This window comes from Rhinoderma darwinii, chromosome 4 (assembly GCF_050947455.1).
Source record: "Rhinoderma darwinii isolate aRhiDar2 chromosome 4, aRhiDar2.hap1, whole genome shotgun sequence".
Lineage (NCBI taxonomy): Eukaryota > Metazoa > Chordata > Amphibia > Anura > Rhinodermatidae > Rhinoderma > Rhinoderma darwinii.
Window position 1 is genome coordinate 318,212,855 of NC_134690.1, and position 20,229 is coordinate 318,233,083.

The following is a 20,229-nucleotide window of genomic DNA, read 5'->3' on the forward strand; positions in this document are numbered from 1 at the left end:
AGTACAAGTGTGTTGGTGTTGGACAGTATTGAACAGTTTAGGGAATGAAGGGGAAGCAACCCCCACTAATCATATATATTGATGGCCTATCCCCGAAAACCCTTTTCAATTCGAAAACATTAAAGTGGTTTTCCTATCAGGGACATTTATGACAAATCCACAGGATATGTCATAAATGTCAGATAGATGCGGGTCCCAACTCTGGGACCCGCACCTATCTGTAGAATGGGGTCCCCTAAACCCTGTTTCACCTTTTTCTGCTCCCGCTGCCTCAGGGCCATTTCCTGACTATGTGGTCGGAAGTTACGAAAACAGTGTAGCTCGCTGAGCTACGCTGTATCAGTAACACCCATGGTAGTGAATGGCAGTTACGGAAGCAGCAAAGCATGCGAGCTACGCTGTTTCCGTAACTACTATTCAGTTATATGCGACTTACGGAAACAGAGTAGCTCAGCGAGCTATGCTGTTTTCTTCTTCATGGTCGGAAATCACATGAGTCAGCCGGAGCACAGAGAGGTAGAACGGGGGTTAGGGGGCCCTGTTATAGAGATTGAAAAGGCAAAAAAGGAGACCCTCTAGTGGCTGGCAGGGATGATTGGACAATAAAGAGAAGATAGCCAAGAGCGAGCTCATTAGCGCGCGCTCATTAGCCCCGTGTTATCCCCTGAGGACGCTGCTTCTGCAGCGAAACATGTCGGGGGGGCTAACGCTATCTTAATCTATCATTGACGGTCTTGTCATTGCTTATACCCGTGGGGGACTATTTCTATGCACGGCAGTCTGCAGCTGCCGAATCAGTCTCTCCCACTGCGCCCAGCGTTGCACTGGGTACATGCACACTGACTCCTTGACACACACTGGCCGTCTTTTGATATAATTTTAACTCTTTAGTGTTGTCTGTCTATTTGATACATAATAAAAGTTATATTTTAACTGACTTCACTGACATTTATCGACTAGTCGACTGGTGGCTGGGAAATTGGGACTCTGTGCCCTGGCACATTTCTCTTTACTGTTATAGAGATTGGTGCGGGTCCCAGGGGTGGGACCTGCATCTATCTGACATTTATGACATATCCAGTGGATATGTCATAAATGTCCCTGATGGGAAACCCCTTTAATGAATGTAGCCATCTCTTAACCAGTGCTTTGTGAGTCCCATTGTTCCCAGTAAATATCAGCCATAAAATTGTTTCTTTGAACCAGTTGCCTTATGACAAGCAGTAAAATAATAGACGCATTAAAATCGTAAAACATGACCAAGGTTCTCGTACCGCAGGTTAATCACATAAAAGGATGCATGCACATTGATTAGTGGTAGCATGAAACCGCATAAATGTGACATTATTTGTCTGTTTTAAGACCTGGGAATATATTTAATAATATGAGCAAATCATTGGCATAGTTTATAAAATGCCAGTGGTCCTTAAATGGATGTCCACTTTAGACAATACTTTGTGTTAGAATTGTCCCCTGGAGATTAGCTGATTACAGGTCGTCCCGCTGTTGGGGCCCCCCAGCAATCCGCTCTAATATGTTGAGGAACCTGGCAGCCAGTGTTAATTTTGCCTGCAGTGCCATTTCAGGAGAAATTAGACATTGCACAGATCCCTTTAAAATCCATAGGCTGTCCATGCAATGCATGGACATCCTGGGTCCTCTAGAGCGAGAGACACTCTTTGTAGCAGCTCTCTGCTTTGGCTAATAGATGAAAATCCTGAACAGGAGACCCAGATCTCTTTATTCAGAATTTCCTAACAACAGCTTTAACAGCTTTCTCTTTCTTTGACACACCTTTGCATATATTAGGGTATTGCACATACTGTACAGCATTTGCGTATATATCTATTTTTGTAATCACTTTATTAATGAGTGGGAAATTATAGAATTAGTTTACTACAGTAGCTGTATTTTGCCTAATTTTTTGCCATATTTTTACAGCTTTATAATCATAAGGGGAAATTCCTATAATACATATAAAAGGAAAGCTATATGCTAAATTAGGAGTGGGGAAACTTTTTAGGTGTTCTACTAGGGGACCTGGGAAAAGTGAAGTAATCTTTTTGCATGCCTTTTTCAGATACCCCAGTTCCCCCATAATAACTATAGCAGTCACAGTTAGTCACTTATTGTACTTGCTTCACATTCATACCTTCTTCATACATGTGATGCTCCTTTACTCTGCCCTGATATGTGATAAAGTTTGTATTAGCCATCAAGTTGAGTGTGAGCCACATCTGGTGAAACCTCATGAGTCTCTATATGATTCAGCAATGAGTACGACAGGCAATTGAGAAGGCCATTTTCCCCCATTTGCGTTAAAACCATTAAAGGGGTTGTCCACTTTCATCAAAATAATGTTCTTTTTTTTGATAATTAAAAGTTATACAATTTTCCAATATACTTTCTGAATTAATGTCTAGCGTTTTCAAGGTCACTGATTGTTGTTGTTCAGTAGGAACATTTATTGCTTACTTGCAGTGGATAAAATTCTGTCCATGGTCATGTGATGGACACATAGGTGCTGGGATAGTTAGAAGACACAGCTTTGATACACATTCTGTAACGAGCCGTGCACCTGCGGGTCCATCACATGATCATGGACTGAATGTTATCCACTGGAAGTAAATAATAATTGTTACTACTGAATAACAACAAGCAGAGATCTTAACATGTTAACGCCGAAGGACGAATATATCCGTCCTCTGCAGCTGCTATACATGGGTTTCCATGGCAGCCGGGGGCCTAACCAAGACCCCAGGTCTGCCTTCAGCAAATGTCTGTTAGGCCATGCCGGAGGCATGACCTAATAGATTGCCTGTCAGTTTTACACTGACAGGCAATAATTCTTTGGTATACTAAGTCCCCTGGTGGAACTAAAAAAAAAAAAAATGTAAAGCAGTTAAATAAAGTTTGTGAAAAAATAAATTATAATTTACAGTGATTTTATTTAGTAAAAGTGCCAAAACAAATAACACATACACATATATGGTATCCCTGCGATCGTAACGACTTGAACAATAAAATGAACACATTAATTAAACCGCCGGATGAACGGCGTCCAAAAAAACCCCCAAAAATCAACGGCAAAATTATCTCTTTTCTCCCATTCCCCCCATAAAAAATTAAATAAAATTTAATCTATAAGTCCTATGTACCCCAAAATAGTACAAATGAAAACTACACATTGGCCCACAAAAATCAAGCCCACATACGGCCACATTGACGGAAAAATAAAAAAAATAACGGCTCTTGGAATGCGGCGATGCAAAAACAAGTAATTTTTTTCTAAAAGGGTTTTTATTGTGCAAACGTAGGAAAACATATAAAACCTTTACATATTTGATATCCCCGTAATCGTGCCGACCCATAGAATAAAGTGAACATGTTATTTACGCTGCATAGTAAACGGCGTAAATTTATAACGTGAAAATCAATGCTGGAATAGCTGCTTATTTTCAATAAAGTTAATAAAAATGAATCTACATATTATAAGCATCTAAAAATGGTACAATTACAAAATGCAACTCGTCCCGCAAAAAACAAGCCCTTATACGGCGGAATAAAAAAAAAGTTACAGTCTTGGAATGCGACCGTGAAAAAACAAAAAATAATCCTCGTCATTAACGCGCAAAATGGCCTGGTCATTAAGGGGTTAATACTATGAATTAATACAGAAGGAATATAAAAAAAATTGTATAACTTAATTTTACAAAAAAAAATAACAATTATTTGCTGAAACAGGACAACCCCTATAAGAGCACAGACTGGTAGCCAAATATCAAGATCTACTGGTCTCTGAGATCTATTGGTAGACTGCGATCTACTGTTTGGTCTCTACTTCTTTAAATCATTTCTATTAAAGACATACATTCAATATATTTTCCTAATCATATATATAGGTGGATCACATGCAATGTGAATTAAACATCAGTTAGCCTTAGATATTGTTATAGGAAGCATTAGTTCTCACACCCTCTACAAAAAATGTTCCCTAAATAGATTACAGTTTCCAGTGACCGAATGTAAACCATGGAAAGCACTCCTTGTAGGTTGACTGCAATCTAGCAGCATTAGGGATGGCTTTGGACGCTTGTAACATAAAGCAGAACACACTTGTACAGTCCCTGTTATGTACATGAGTTGTTATGTGCAACGTAATAATAAATCCACATTTTTTTCCCCCAAAATTTTCCATTTTAGAGTTGCACAAAGCTTAACTTTAATAGTAACTAATTCATATTAGGCTATAAATACACAACAGCTCACCCATTTAATAGCACTGGTAAGTGACACAGTTATAACCTTCTGTAAACATTTCATTAGAAACATATCAATTGACTTTCACTACACTAAATAGAAGGTCATTTTTTTGTGATGTGATATTCTTAACAAGCACAAACAGTCGTAAAAGTCATATGACCACCTTTGAACACCATTTTACAATGTTTATATAGATATAGTCTACATAAAAAGTTGACTAACTTCGTAAATACATTGCATTACCTATCCGGTACCAATAATAAACTACACTCTAATGCCTCACGCACACGACAGTGTCCGCCGGCCGGGTTTCTTCAGTGATCCGTGGAAAGATAGGACATGTCCTATCTTTCCATATATCGAAGAATCGGGTCAGTTTTCACGCACCCGATTCACCCACTAAAGTGAATGGGTCCGTGAAAACTATCGGATGACGTTAAAAACGGTGCGAGTGGCACATAGCTCGTGTGCAACTTGCATTAAGCATAACTCCCAATCATCTCATTTTTCTTGTTTGTAAATTTGCCCGGATGTAGGCTTTTCCCTGAGGTTTTGACGGCATTTGTGGGTGGACCGGGAGTGCCTAGAATGTACCGTGAATAGGGATTCAAATGTTGGGACGTATGCTATATTATAGTTAAGAGCTGTACTTGTAATCCTGTTGGGTGCCACTGGAAACAGTTGACAGGATTCCTTCACACCTTAACTTGAATCCTATAACGCAGTGGGACTGTTAATGTATTCTACATCAGGTTACTGTATGGTGTAAATATGACACTTCCCAAAATACAAATCACCAGAGCAAGTTCTATGACAATGAGCCAGGAGGGAATACTGTGAAATTTCAGCCCTGAAACATGTAGAATCGGGAATGCCGCTTCGGGACATAATACGGGCTGTAACTCAGTATCTGTACAAGATAAATAAAGCAATGTATTTACAAAGTTACTCAACTTTTTGTATAACAATAATAATATATAGACACTGGAAAATAATATTCATAGGTAGACATATATGCTATAACTGTACTGTCTCTGTAAAGGGGTTTCCTATTATATATACATAAAGCTTTTACATTTTATTATGAAAAATAATGCAACTTTCCAATACTGCTTGCTGTTGTTAGTTACATTTAGGGGCTAAAAATCTGCCCTACTAATGTGCTGCTCACAAAAGTGTATCATATAGTAGCATCGGTGAACAGCAACCAGGCCTCCTTCTGTCACCCCATCTGTGTCCCTGCGAAGCCATTGCGGAGTGTCGATGGGTTGCAATGGCAGCCAGAGGCCTAAAGAAGGCCCCAGATCTTCCATCTGTGAATGTAGTTGATTTGTTTTACACTGAAGCAGGCATAATACATTTCACTATATAAGCAGTCTATTATGTAAGCGATCAAACAATTGCACAGTCCCTAGTGGGAAAATACATTTTTAATTTAAAAAAGTTACCTAAAGTGTTTAAAAACATAAAGTTAAAAAAATTCCAAAGAAAAATAACTAACAAATAAAGCTATTCTAAGATTTAATCCCATTATTTATCCTGCACGGTGAACGCCGTAAAAAATAATAAATAGCGCTATTGCATTTTTTGTTCATACCACCTCACAACAAAAGATATAAAAGTTAATCAATAAGTCCTATGTACCCCAAAATGATACCAATGGAAACTACAACGTATCCAGCAAAAAAACAAGCCCCCATCAATTTCCATCATTGGTAGAAAAATAATAAAAAATTATGGCTCTCAGAATGTGGCACACAAAAACAATTTTCTTTTCTTTTTTTTTTAAGTGTTTTTTTTGTTTATGCAAAAGAATGGATAGAAAAATGATATCAATTTGGTAACACCATAATTGTAACGATCCGCAGAATGAAGTAAACATGTCACTTATACTGCACGGCAAATGCTGTGAAAACAAAATCTAAAAAACAAGGTGAAATTGCGGTTTCTAAAAGAATTCTGAAACATTTTTCAATATATCATATATACCACAAAATTGTGCCATTAAAAAATACAACTCGTCCCTCAAAAAACAAGCACTCACACGGCTATATCACCGGAAAAATGTAAGTTATGGCTCTTGGAGCGCTGTGAGGAAAAATTGTAAAGAATAAAGGGTTCTTAAGGGGTAGAGTAAAATCTCAAAAAAACTCTATGCTGTTATACTAAAGTATATAGTCGCACTTTTTAATTGACTTCCATTTTCATCGGACCATTTTAAAAAGAAGCTAGCGCACTTGTTACAGAAAGGGCACAATATACCACATTCCAATGTAGAAGGAACACAAATCCCCATAACACCATTATAACTAGCGATTTGCCCAGTGAGGAAAGAGGAATGAATTAAATACAATGATTGGATTTTCCTATTGAACCTAATGGAAAGGTTAATGTAGAGCTGAAGTGCCTCATGTAACTACCTTGGTGTAAGAAATGTTCTAATGCCATAATACTTATATTTAATTGGAGATACAATTAAAAACAATGGGCTTGTGCTACTGAAGCTTTCTGAGATGGTGCTTGGCATGCTCTAAGATAGAATTACCTTTATTAAACATTGGAGAATAACTCCTTGGAGTGTATTACTAAGAGGCTTCAAGCAGTATTTATGGAGTGAAAATAAGAATGAACCATCCTTTTTAATTAAATCCTTTTCCCTTTAAAGTAAAGATGTAATTGAAAGCCAAGACATCAAGAACTAAATTTGCTTAAGGCGTTTGTTAGAACCAACTAGTCTCTATATATACTTATCGAATTGTTCATGACAAGTATTATTCACGGCTGTTGTGAAGTAAAACTTGGTGGTCAAAAGAATTTCCCTAAATAATCAGCTGGATAGTCTACATCACGTATGGATATACTATGCTGATATAATCTGAGAGCTAGAATTGTCAGTTTAAAAGAATTAAGATTCTAGATTGTTTCGGTTCATGACTGATTTTCCATAAAACTACAGGTAAATTTAACCCCTTAAAGGGGTTGTCCACCTTCTGACAATTGATGACCTATCCACCAGATAGGTCATCTGTATGTCATCGGTGCGGGTCCGACATCCGGACCCCACATTAGTAAGCCGCTCCGGTGGCGGGCACCAGATGTTGTGGCACATAATGCTATGTACGGAGCCCGAAAGCAGTTGGCTCCGTACATAGCATAGCGGCCGTGCTGCAGAACTGCAGGTCTGCTCCTATTCACTTGAATCTCTGCCGCTATACCGTGGCCGGAGCTAACGGCTTCTGGCTTGTATGTCCGGTGCACGGAGGCACCGGACCAGCTGATCTGTGCGGGGCCCAGATGTCGGACACCCGCAGATCATGTATTGATGACCTATCTGGTGGATAGGTCATTAGTTGTCAGAAGCTGGAAAACCCCTTTAAGAACATGGCCAATCTTCGTTTTTTTATTTCATTTTTTTCCTCCCCATCTCTCAAAAGCCATAACATTTTTATTTTTCCATCTACATAGGCATATGAGGGCTTGTTTTTTGCGGGACAAGTTGTAGTTTTTTGTGGCACCATTTATAGTTCGCATAATGCACTGGGAAACTGCAAACAAATGAATGAAATGGGCAAAAAAAAAAACAGATTCCAACATATTTTGGTTTGGTATTTTTTACTTCGTCCATCAGGCAGTAAAAACGACATGTTCACTTTATTCTACGGGTTGATACTATTACAAAATTTATATGTATTTATATGTCTTTTTTTTAAAAAAAAGAATTGTTTTGTCGCCATGTTCTGAGAGCCATAACTTTTGTTTTTCCGCCAATTGAGCAATATGAGGGCTTATTTTTGGTGGGGCGAGCTGTAGTTTTTATTGATACCATTTTGGGGTACATGCAACTTTTTGATCACTTTTTATTCCATTTTTTTGGAGAGCTAAAAACAGCAACTTGGGTGTTTTATAGATATATTTATTTTTTTCGACGTTTACCAAGCGGGTTAAATAACGCTTTATTGTAATAGGTTTGAATTTTATGGATACTAGTTATGTTAGTTTTTTTTTTTAACATTGCTTTAGGAAAAATGGGAAAAGGGGTGGTTTTTTTTAATACTTTTACTTTGGATCATTAAAAAAAACTTTAACTGTTCTTTACTTTTTTTTCTATGTCCCCCTAGGGGACTTGAAACAGCGACCGTTGAATCACTTGCATCATATACTGCCATACTAATGAATAAAAAGATGGCTTTAAGTGCCGTAGTCGCAATTGACCACGGCATTTAAGTGGTTAAACAGGCGCAATTAAAGTGTTCTTTGATTCCGCCCATTGCAGTGAGGTGTCAGCTGTACTACACAGCCGTCACCCGCTAAGTATGGAGTGAGCTCAGCCCGTGAGCCAGTTCCATACTTCCTCTTAACGACTGTCACGTACGTGGCATGCCGTTAAAGAGTTAAACTCTATAACCACCTTTAAAGAACACTTTGCTGTTTACACACGTAAATATTCTACAAAAAGATTAACTTTGTAAATAGATTACATTACTTACCTTGCACCGATCCTGAATCACAGTCTATAATAAAGTACAGAGCTACATTCATAATTCTGAAGGCTTTAGAGCTTAGATTTCCATATATTCCCTACTTGTTCATTGTCTACACAGAGCTTTTTCTGGTGATATGCATCCATTTCTTTTTACATAAGGCACTGTACAGAAGGAGTTTAGGAATGCTGTTAGGGAGGTGTCTGATTTCAAGCTTGTTGACTGTCTCCAATAACAGTCAGCAGAATTATGAATGCAGCTCTATACAGTATACTATATATATATATATATATATATATATATATATATACACACAGGATCAGCACAAGATAAGTATCCCAATCTCTTTACAAAGTTACTTAAAATGGTGTTCATGGGTGGACATATCATATAATGGGCTACGATAATTTAATGAGATATCACAGTGCAGAAAAAAAACGGTTCTATTTAGCTCTTTTATATCGGTAATTGTCCATGCTTCATGTTAAAGAACACCACAGTCCCCTTTATTAATGCTAAATTGCTTCACTTTTTTGTGCCAGTTGCCCATTATTTTCTTTTTCTCACTGTTGGTTTAGTTGCTGGAAGTTTATATTTATTGTATTCTTGTTGTGGGAAAGGTGCCGAGCAGTGGTGGAGTTGTGGGCTTGTGCATGGACATAGCAGTTAATATGAACTGTAAAGAATAATGGGGTCAGTGCCTGGGAAGGGAGCAACAACCGTAGCCTCCAACGTCATCAGAAATGAGCCTGACATTGTTTTTTTTTTTTACTTCAGTAGATACTACAGCTTACCTGAAATTACTGATCATACCTAACGAACCTTACCTTAAAACTTGGACTGAAACAGGAAATAGTGAAATATATATTTCATTATAGTAAAAAAAATTCGGAATGTATGACTCCCATATTTTGACAAGTGAGAGGATATTTGTTCATTATATCCTCTGCTATATCGCATTTTTATTGCTCAGAAAAGCAAAACTTGTATTGTTATTGAATTCTAAATGTAAAACAGCAGGTATAAAACAGTTACAATTATTTTAGCTAATCTATGTGTATCCCGCCTGGCTTTTTGAAGCAGACGTTCCATAAATGTACTATTTACAGTGAAAATTTAGAGTAAAAAAATCTAGAAGAGAATTGAGAAAACCACAGGAGGACAAACCAGACCTAATGCCTTTACCCAAAGGCAGGTAGCTTATTTTAATCTGCCTGTACTGTGTCCCATTTTACAAATAAAGGAAAGGAAAAGTATTTCAGCAATATGACAAGAAGTCTTTAAATATTGGATCACTACATAGGCTGTGAGAATGGACTATTTATTATTGTTAGGCATCCGACATTACATAGGGACGCTCACTTTCACCACCCGTAACACTAGAACTTTATTCAGAGGAAACTGTGTAGGTATGTTTTTAGTTATGGTCACTGAGCCGTGTGATAAGATTTTATTGAGGGGGTATCAGTGAGTGGATCTCCAAAAAGTGATAGAATGAAGTGCACCTCAACTTAAAGCTAGGAAATCTTTGGATCTCCAAGCATATTATTGGGTTCTTCCATTGAAATACATAGGTCATTAATGTACACACACAATCCACACTCATTTTTGCATTTGGTTAGGGTGTATGTACTCCCCACCGACAACGTAAAAATCTATCAAAGAGTGAACGTTCAATTTAATGGTGATTTGACCGGGTTTTATTTCAGTGTTAACAAAACTGGGCAACAAAACTTCTGCCATTTATAGCAAGGATTATATTAAACCTATATAATGTTCTCTAAATCTAGTACAAGTATTTAAAGGAAAATAATTGTCAATGTATAGTACACTATTACATATTCTCCTCTGATAGTTCAGATATTAGGTCTTTGAAAAAAGTGATCTATTAGAAATAGAATGAAAAGAGGATGACAATTAATTTGAACAAAATTTTAGTAGATCCCGACTTATATATAGTTTTAAGTGGCAGCAGATCCTTATTTGAAAGTTACTACTTGACTTTAGGTAGGGTTCTTCCATTTTTCATACCCACAATCATATTTACAACACAAGGAGAAGCCTCTTCTACTTGTGTTGTAAATAAAATACATTTTAAAGAGTGAGCGTTCGCTTTAATGGTGAACGTTCTCTACTTAGGTAGCTGCCATGAATCTGTTTTCATCTGTACGCTATACAAATATTTTTGATAACACAACCCATATTAAAACTAAAACCACATATATACATACAACCATGTTGAATCTCATATAATCTAATGTATCCAATATACCAGAAACCCTTTCCCCCTATGAAAACCACACCAATTCAGTTCATTCTTTTTGTAGTGTTACTAAGAATTGCTCAGTACTGAATTGTGGTAAAAAATAAGAGTGTGCATGGTTGTGTGTTACGGGTTCCACTAACAACACCCTGTATGTCTTCGACGGACTTGACCAAATCTGTTCTTTATTTTCATCGGTACGGTAATAGGTAAACCTGTCTACAGGAAAGTTCATTTTAGAGACCATCCTATGCCATCTTCAGTAATCAACATTACAGGTATATATACTTGGTTGCTGGAAATGTTATCATATTAACACAAGATTGAAGTGTCTTCTTTTTCCTAACATATTAATACTATTAAAGTAATAATTTTTTACAGTTTTTAAGAATAAGGCACAAATACGGGCAAAAAACAAGAACATAATATTGGTGTAAAGCTAAAATCTCAGTTCTCAGTGGTTGTAAGGTACGGGTAACATGATTATTTAATACCAAGATGTCAAACTATTTGGTAGACCAAAATTAAGACAAAAGGGGAGAGGACAAGGGTAATGGAATAGTACTTGAAGTAATACTAAAAGAAAATAGCTTGGGTAATGTATATAAAAAAATGTTATACTAGAAAATGTAGATCATCTTGACATCATTTAGCCTTCACTGCTGGAAGATAGTTACCAGCTAGGATATACTATATGAATCTTATCCTTCCTACTCAATAATCTTGTTAAAGAGAGATTGTCTGGGATGAGAAGTGATTCATATAATACATTGAGGAAAAACCCGCAAATATTCCAAGTTTGCTATGTGCAGTAACAGCAACAGTATTTATTTATTTTCTTTCTGAATTGTACTTCATTCCATTAGTATGTAACTAACTGTCTGTTACCGGCCTCGGGGAGATGAGCATAATGATGTAGTTAGCGTGCATTGTTTAAAGGTTGGATTGAAATAACATTGTATATACTTTTGCGATGGATTAAGCAGTAATGGATGCAATATATGATAAGGTTATCAAATGAGCTTATAGAAGATTGGTTTTCTCATTGTATAAACTTGAAGGTATTCTTTAGTCATCCACATGCTAAGCTCGGAGAACTGGCAATCTTTATCAGCTGACTGCACATGTTACTATAGTTCTGTATTTTATTGTGCATTGCATGGAATGTGTGCTTTCAAACTTTAATCTCCTGTGTTTATGAATAAGAATGTCTGCTGGTTTGGTAAATCACTGATAAGTATGCCTTGCATTTAGAATTTGGGGGTCTTATATATAAAAATTTGGTGGCCATTATATATGAAAGATACATAGTAGTAGAGTATGTAGAAGAAGCAGCAACCAATCAGTTTCTATCGATCACTGGTTTAGAACAGGTTAAGAAAAATAAGATGTTTTGGGCAGTACATTCACTTTGGTGAATTTTTAGTTTCCATGATACCTTTATCAGCATTTTACAGAGGTAATGATAGGAAGTAATACCTGTCCTCATGTCCATGCAAATTGCATATTCTAGCTTTAAATACAATTTGAAGCACCAAATTAGAAAATTGCGTAGTTTTTCATTATGCAATTATTATACAACCCTTTTCTTTATGTCCTATTAGGGCATATGGAACCCCCTCTATTAGCCATAGCTGAACAGCCGGCGTTTAGTACTACATTTTCCTTGCCGGGGCAATGTATGGCTGGCCAAAGCTTCTCCTGGCAATAACTGCTGTTCATCATTTTATTTCATCTACAGATATTTATTTTATGCCTTCCTCTGAAACCACAAAATAAGCAAATAAAATAGGTTGAACCAATTCATCTGTCATTATGAAGTCATTTAAAAATTGTAACAGTCCCAATTTCTTGACATAAGAGCAGTAATATTTATATATTAAAATATTTATATAAATCACATTAAATATGTTTGTATGTGTGCGCCTCGGGATCAAATATCGAAAGCAATGAGGTATGTGGAAATTAATGTTACTGGCCACTAGAGATATCAACCTGGGTCATGGCAACAATGCCATGATCCGTCTTCGTGCGGCCTTTATTGCTACCTAAGGCAATACGTTAGACTGTCTCCATCATTACGAGGTAAAGCTGGGGAAAGTATCTTTCTACAGAATTTCTGTGTTAAATTAACAAGAGCTGTAACCTTGGTTGGCTTGTGATGCTGCAGCAAGCCAACTGCTTATAGCCAGACAGCAGCATATGTTTAGTCAGTAATAATGAACACAGCAAAGACTTCACATTTGGTATTAGTTACAGGTAATTTTCCTTCTCCAGTGATAAAGAACTAAACAACTCATCCTGACATGTTAAAGCCTCCAGCATTGACGTTACTTGATAACCAGATGTAAGAATTTTTTTCCTAAACTGAAAAAAAAACCATGCTACAAGATTGATGTATAAATTGCACACCATTATATGGTATATCATTTTAATGCTATATTTTTGTTGTTATAGACACTTCTTATATGTTTTACCAATTAGAACCTATAATACCTTCAGGCATAAATACATATACAAGACATAATTAAATAATAACTAAACCAAAATATGTCTCAAATTAAATAAACAATGTAGACCAGCATAGTCCAAAATATAGTACTTTATTTTATTCCTCCATAAACATGAACACCCCCTTCCCACAATTACATACAAAAACATAAAGCACAATTAAAAACCATGAACTCTTGTAGAGACCATCAAAATTCCAGCAACAACCATGTATATTGTTCTTAAATTACAAGCTATGGTAGCATGCAGAAAAGAGGAAAGATTGTCTAGAACACAATGTCTTCACTAATCAGCCATCCCAAGTAAATAACTGGAGGGTACACATGTAGCAAAATGAAAGAGGCAGATTACCTGTTTCTGGAATGATGAAAAACTCTAAAGAGGGACACCTCAACGCACGTTCAAGACGAAGGGTGCGAAACGCGCGTCGAGGTGTCTCTCTTTAGAGATTTTCATCGTCCATCGAGCCAGTAACAGGTAATCTGCCTATTTCATTTTGCTATTGAGCATTGTGTAGATATGTGTGCCCTCTAGTTATTTACTTGGGACAACTGATTAGTGGAGACATTGGGTTCTAAACACTCTTTCCTCTTTTCTGCATGCTACCATAGCTTGTAATTTAAGAACAGTATACATGGTTGTTGCTGGAATTTTGATGGTCCCTACTAGAGTTCATAGTTTTTAATTGTGTTTTATATTTTTGTATGTAATTGTGGGAAGGGTTGTCAATGTTTATTGAGGAATAAAATAAAGTACTATATTTTGGACTATGCTGGTCTAAATTGTTTATTTAATTTGAAACATATTTTGGTTTAGATATGTTTTACCAATTAGTTTACAGTACACTTAACTAAAATATTATGCGTATGGTTTTGCCCTTTTCAGTGACCTTATAAAGCTCTGTAGTTCATTATATAAACACAAATGTTTTAACACTTCAGGCTATAGTAGAGCTTTCCTAGTCTTATGTAAATACAGCTTGAAGGGTATGTTCACATTTGAACACCATTTTACAGTTTTTATATAGACCTAATCTACATAAAAAGTTGAATAACTTTGTAAATACTTTGCATTAAATATTTTGCACAAACTAAATCCTATATTATATTCTAGAGGAGCACTCACAATGTAGCTGTTATTTATGTAAAAAACAGATACAGTCTTTGTATTCAGATACACACCTAAAAGTTTTGCTGTAATGTAGTAAGATAGCTAGTTTTTCATATATTGGATTACTGTGCAGTGCGTTATACAAACTTTCTAAACAGCAAATTCACCACAAGAGACTGTGTACAGACACTAAACAAGCAGAGAATGCTGGGATTTATTCCCTAAAGCCTGCAGAATTGTGAATGCTAACTTGTTATTACTTTCATATTAAAATAGTAATATTGCTATGTGCTATAAGCATTGTTTAATAAAAAGCTATGCAACCTTCTAATATACTTTGTGTTCATTTCCTCAAGATCTCTGCCCCCTATTATCTAAAGGAACCACTCATTGTTTAATTAAAGAAGCTGAAAATCTATACAGACCCAGTCCTACTTTCTCACAGCTGCAGTTTGATAAAACGTATCAGTATAGGCAATTCTTTTTGAGCTTTAGTGGCTATTCACATGGTGAAGTCATATTGCGGTTTTTGACCCCAACATTTGAATACTCCTTAACAATGCAGAAGCATTACAGGCTAAAAGTTCTTACCTGCACTGATACAATGTAGCTGTGTGAAAGTTAAACTAGGTCTTTATGGTTGTCAATCTCTAAAAGTAAACAGTTACATAGTTACATAGTTTGTAAGGTTGAAAAAAGACACATGTCCATCAAGTTCAACCAAGGGATGGGAAAGGCGAAGTGGGATGGGAAAGGGGAAGTAAAAAATTTCTACACATAGGAGCTAATATTTTTTTGTTCTAGGAAATTATCTAACCCTTTTTTAAAGCCATCTACTGTCCCTGCTGTGACCAGCTCCTGCGGTAGGCTATTCCATAAATTCACCATTCTCACAGTATAGAAGGCTTGTCGCCTCTGCAGGTTGAACCTTTCTTTTTCCAGACGGAGGGAGTGCCCCTTGTTTTTTGAGGGGGTTTTACATGGAACAGGATTTCACCATATTTTTTGTATGTACCATTCATATATTTATATAAGTTAATCATGTCCCCCCTTAGTCGTCTTTTCTCAAGGCTAAATAGGTTTAGTTCTTTTAATCTTTCCTCATAACTTCGATTCTCCATGCCCCTTATTAGCTTCGCTGCTCTTCTTTGTATTTTTTCCAACTCCAGGGCATCCTTTCTATGAACTGGAGCCCAGAACTGAACTGCATATTCTAGATGAGGCCTCACTAATGCTTTGTAAAGTGGTAATATTACATCCCTGTCCCGCGAGTCCATGCCTCTTTTGATACACGACAATATTTTGCTGGCCTTTGAAGCAGCTGATTGACACTGCATGCTGTTATTTAGTTTATGATTTACAAGTACACCCAGATCCTTCTCATCAAGTGACTCCCCCAGTGTAGCTCCACCTAGGACATATGATGCATGCAGGTTGTTCGTACCCAGGTGCATAACTTTACATTTATCTACATTAAACTTAATTTGCCAAGTGGACGCCCAAACACTTAGTTTGTTTAAATCTACCTGCAATTCACAAACATCTTCCATAGTCTGAACTATATTGCATAGCTTGGTGTCATCTGCAAAAATAGAAATAGTGCTATTAATCCCATCCTCTATATCATTAATAAATAAGTTGAATAATAGTGGTCCCAGCACTGAACCCTGGGGTACACCACTTATTACCGGGGACCATTCAGAGTAGGAATCATTGACCACAACTCTCTGGATACGGTCCTTGAGCCAATTCTCAATCCAATTAAAAACTATACTTTCTAAACCTATAGTCCTTAATTTACCCATTAGACGTCTATGGGGAACAGTGTCAAATGCCTTTGCAAAGTCCAAAAACACTATATCCACAGCGGCCCCTCTGTCTAGGCTTCTGCTTACCTCTTCATAAAAACAAATCAGGTTGGTTTGACAGTTTCTGTCCTTTGTAAAACCGTGCTGGCTGTCACTTATAATACTATTTATTGTCACATAATCCTGTATATAGTCCCTCAATAGCCCCTCAAACATTTTCCCCACAATTGATGTTAAGCTTACTGGTCTATAATTACCCGTGAATGTTTACATTCAGAGACAGCAAGCAGAAGTTCTGAAAATGGTTAGGAATTGAAACATAAGGTATATAGTTTTTCATTATACAATGACTTCGCTTTATTTACATAAACAACCCTATTAAGGAAGTTGAAATAGACCTAATTATTTCCCTATAAAGTGCGATAGCATGCCAGTGTCTTTGTTAGGATAGCATCAAGAAGTTTATTTTGCATTGTGTTTTGTTTATTTACATAGCCTTGATGCCATTGCTGTTTATAACTTATGTCTTTAAATAGACTATTCATAAAGGGGTTGTCCCATGAGTAAATATTATATTTATTTGTTAGATACCGCAAAAAAGAACACATTTGCAGTTGCAATTATTTTAAAGAAATGCTCCTTCTTTAGATATTGTTCTTCTAATTCCCTTCCCAGAACAGCCACCTAATGTGTCCAGTGCTGGTGAGAAGCTGTTTCTAGTGCACCGTTTCTTATTGGCTGGCCTACACAATAGCAGGAATCACTTGGTTGGAATTAAAAGAACACCAGGGGGATAGACAGTTTCTATATGGCAAAGTGAAGGTTTATGCTCAGATCTGGTGAGGATTAGTAGTAAGCAAATCAATTTGCCTGCGTTAGCATTTTGTAGATTTGCTGGTCCATAAAATACAATGGGAGAACAGATTCACATATCTGAAACCTGGAGAATTAATTTCCCAATGCCTCGTAATATACTTAATACAGAATATTATTATTTTATCAGCAATGTAATACGATTTCCCTATGTATTGTGCAGCTATATAAAGGAGGAGTAGATCACTGCATATAAAGGGTTAATCTGCTAGAGGAGGACACAATTGCTTGTAAAGGGTTATTCTACTTGAGGATGAGACAGCTGCTAAAGGGGTTGTCCGGGTTCACCAAAAAAAAGGGTCATGGATGGGGTATGGCATAAAATAATAAAAGAAGCACAGCTTACCTGTTAAATGCCCTACCACTTCAGCGCCGTCACTTTAGTGAGCTGCACCTGCAGTGATGATGATGTCACATTGACACACGTGGCCTAAGCGATTGCGGCAGTGTTCACGTGTGTGGACGTGATGTCATCGCAGCAAGACAGTAAACAGAGACTGGCCGGGAGCAGTGCTTATTTGATGGAATTTCTCCCCCTTGGCCCGTTTTTGGGTGATCCTGGGCAACCCCTTTAAGAGTTAATCTGAGTTTCGCACTACATTCACAAAGAGCCAGCAGCAGCCAACACTGTGGAAAAAGGTGTGACAGGATTTACCTCTGCTGCTGTTTCTTCTAGCCTTCCCCTTCAGCTGCTCGATAATACACAATCATCTTACTTAAAGAGGCTCTGTCACCAGATTTTGCAACCCCTATCTCCTATAGCAGCAGATCGGCGCTGCAATGGAGATAAGAGTAACGTTTTTTGTTTTTTTTAAACGAGCATTTTTGGCCAAGTTATGACCATTTTTATATTTATGTAAATGAGGCTTTCTAAAGTACAACTGGGCGTGTTTAAAGTAAAAGTACAACTGGGCGTGTATTGTGTTCGTTACATCGGGGCGTTTTTACTTCTTTTACTAGCTGGGCGTTGTGTATAGAAGTATCATCCACTTCTCTTCACAACGCCCAGCTTCTGGCAGTGCAGACACAGCGTGTTCTCGAGAGATCACGCTGTGACGTCACTTCCTGCCCCAGGTCCTGCATCGTGTCGGACGAGCGAGGACACATCGGCACCAGAGGCTACAGTTGATTCTGCAGCAGCTTCAGCGTTTGCAGGTAAGTCGATGTAGCTACTTACCTGCAAACGCTGATGCTGCTGCAGAATCAACTGTAGCCTCTGGTGCCAATGTGTCCTCGCTGGTCCGACACGATGCAGGACCTGGGGCAGGAAGTGAGTGATGTCACAGCGTGATCTCTCGAGAATACGCTGTGTCTTTGCACTGCCAGAAGCTGGGCGTTGTGAAGAGAAGTGGCTGATACTTCTATACACAACGCCCAGCTAGTAAAAGAAGTAAAAACGCCCCGATGTAACGAACACAATACACGCCCAGTTGTACTTTTACTTTAAACACGCCCAGTTGTACTTTAGAAAGCCTCATTTACATAAATATAAAAATGGTCATAACTTGGCCAAAAATGCTCGTTTAAAAAAAAACAAAACGTTACTCTTATCTCCATTGCAGCGCCGATCTGCTGCAATAGGAGATAGGGGTTGCAAAATCTGGTGACAGAGCCTCTTTAACTGCTAACATCCAGCATGAAGTAAGATAGCAGCAGAGACCTTCACTGTATACACTTATATGTATCAGTCCCCCATCACAGAGCAGTCACAATCTATTGAGACTTTGACTGCTCACCACTGCCCACTTCAGCTGAAGTTGTGTCCCTTTCTTAATGACCAGAACTTTTATCTCTAAAATAAAGAGGACAACTTAGATTTTTCCTAATTATATATTTTTGACAAAGGTTTTATATTTTGATCTCTATTACTTCATGAGGTTTTCCAGGAGGTGATAGTTCCTTTTTTAATAGCTCATGTGCATATCTGTATAATGGCTCTATCAAATTCCGAGTTGTACAGAGCCGAAATATGATGCCCATGAGTTCATATGGAGGCAAATTGGAGAGAAAATCTCTGTACATATGCCACCCCACGAAGCCTGTATTGCAGAGCAGGCCTTGTGGCTTCGTACTAGGGAGCTGTACAACCTCACTGTTACTTGTCAATACCTTTACACAGATTTACATGGAATGGACCCCTAGCGGTAGCAGAAGGAAGCCGAGATATGCAGGAAAATGAGGGGCATTGAGCTTTAGTGTTATGAATTAAAAAGACAAATAAGATGTGAACCATGGCTTCGAACCATCTGTAAAAAGAATGGAGTTTTGACCAGCGTCTCCTATTCAGTACGGAATTACTGAATGCATAAACTTTTATTATACCGCCAAAAGCAAACTAATAAAAAAAACTAAAACTGCCAAATGGTACTTAATGCATTCATTGCGTTGAGGTCATTGTACTTTCAATGAACATATATAGGCTGCAGGATGTCATTAGCTAGCGATATCTCTGTTTGCGTATGTACTCTCACTTAGAACGTCCTGAGAAGTGGATAATGCTTGAACTGTTAAGACCCTCCTTCTGTGTAGGTAATATGTTCCAATCCCATCACATCACAGCTTCATTACCCTAATGAAACACAGTTCAAAGACTGAGGTCACTTTAATCATCTTCCTGCTGCGCGCTATGCTAACGCTTCAGCTTCACAATTACCATCAGTCTGAAGGTAAAACACAGTTCAGCTATAACTCACCAAGGCCTAGCGTTTCATCAAATAAAATGGAATCATCTGAAAACAAGGTACTTCATTTACGATGAATAATGAGAACAAAATGCAGTAAAATAACATAGTAGAAAGTCCTGGGAAGTATGAGAAATGTTGTAGGGGATATTGTGGAAGATTGCTGTACTACTATGAGTTAAACAAATCCGAATGTGCATAGTAGCATGCTTCTATTTGGGAATATTGTGCAGACTAGT

General features: G+C 37.4%; 1 protein-coding gene across 8 annotated transcripts in view; it reads left to right on the forward strand.

Moving 5' to 3' along the window:
- Positions 1-20,229, forward strand: part of SLC8A1 (solute carrier family 8 member A1) — a 485,568-nt gene that overhangs the window by 411,014 nt on the left and 54,325 nt on the right. Inside the window, exon 7 of one of the 8 annotated variants that reach the window (XM_075862755.1) lies at positions 11,217-11,285. The exons of the other annotated variants lie outside the window; for them this stretch is intronic. Coding sequence (XP_075718870.1) covers positions 11,217-11,285 — 69 coding nt within the window. The remainder of the gene's footprint in view (positions 1-11,216; positions 11,286-20,229) is intronic. 8 annotated transcript variants of the gene reach the window in all.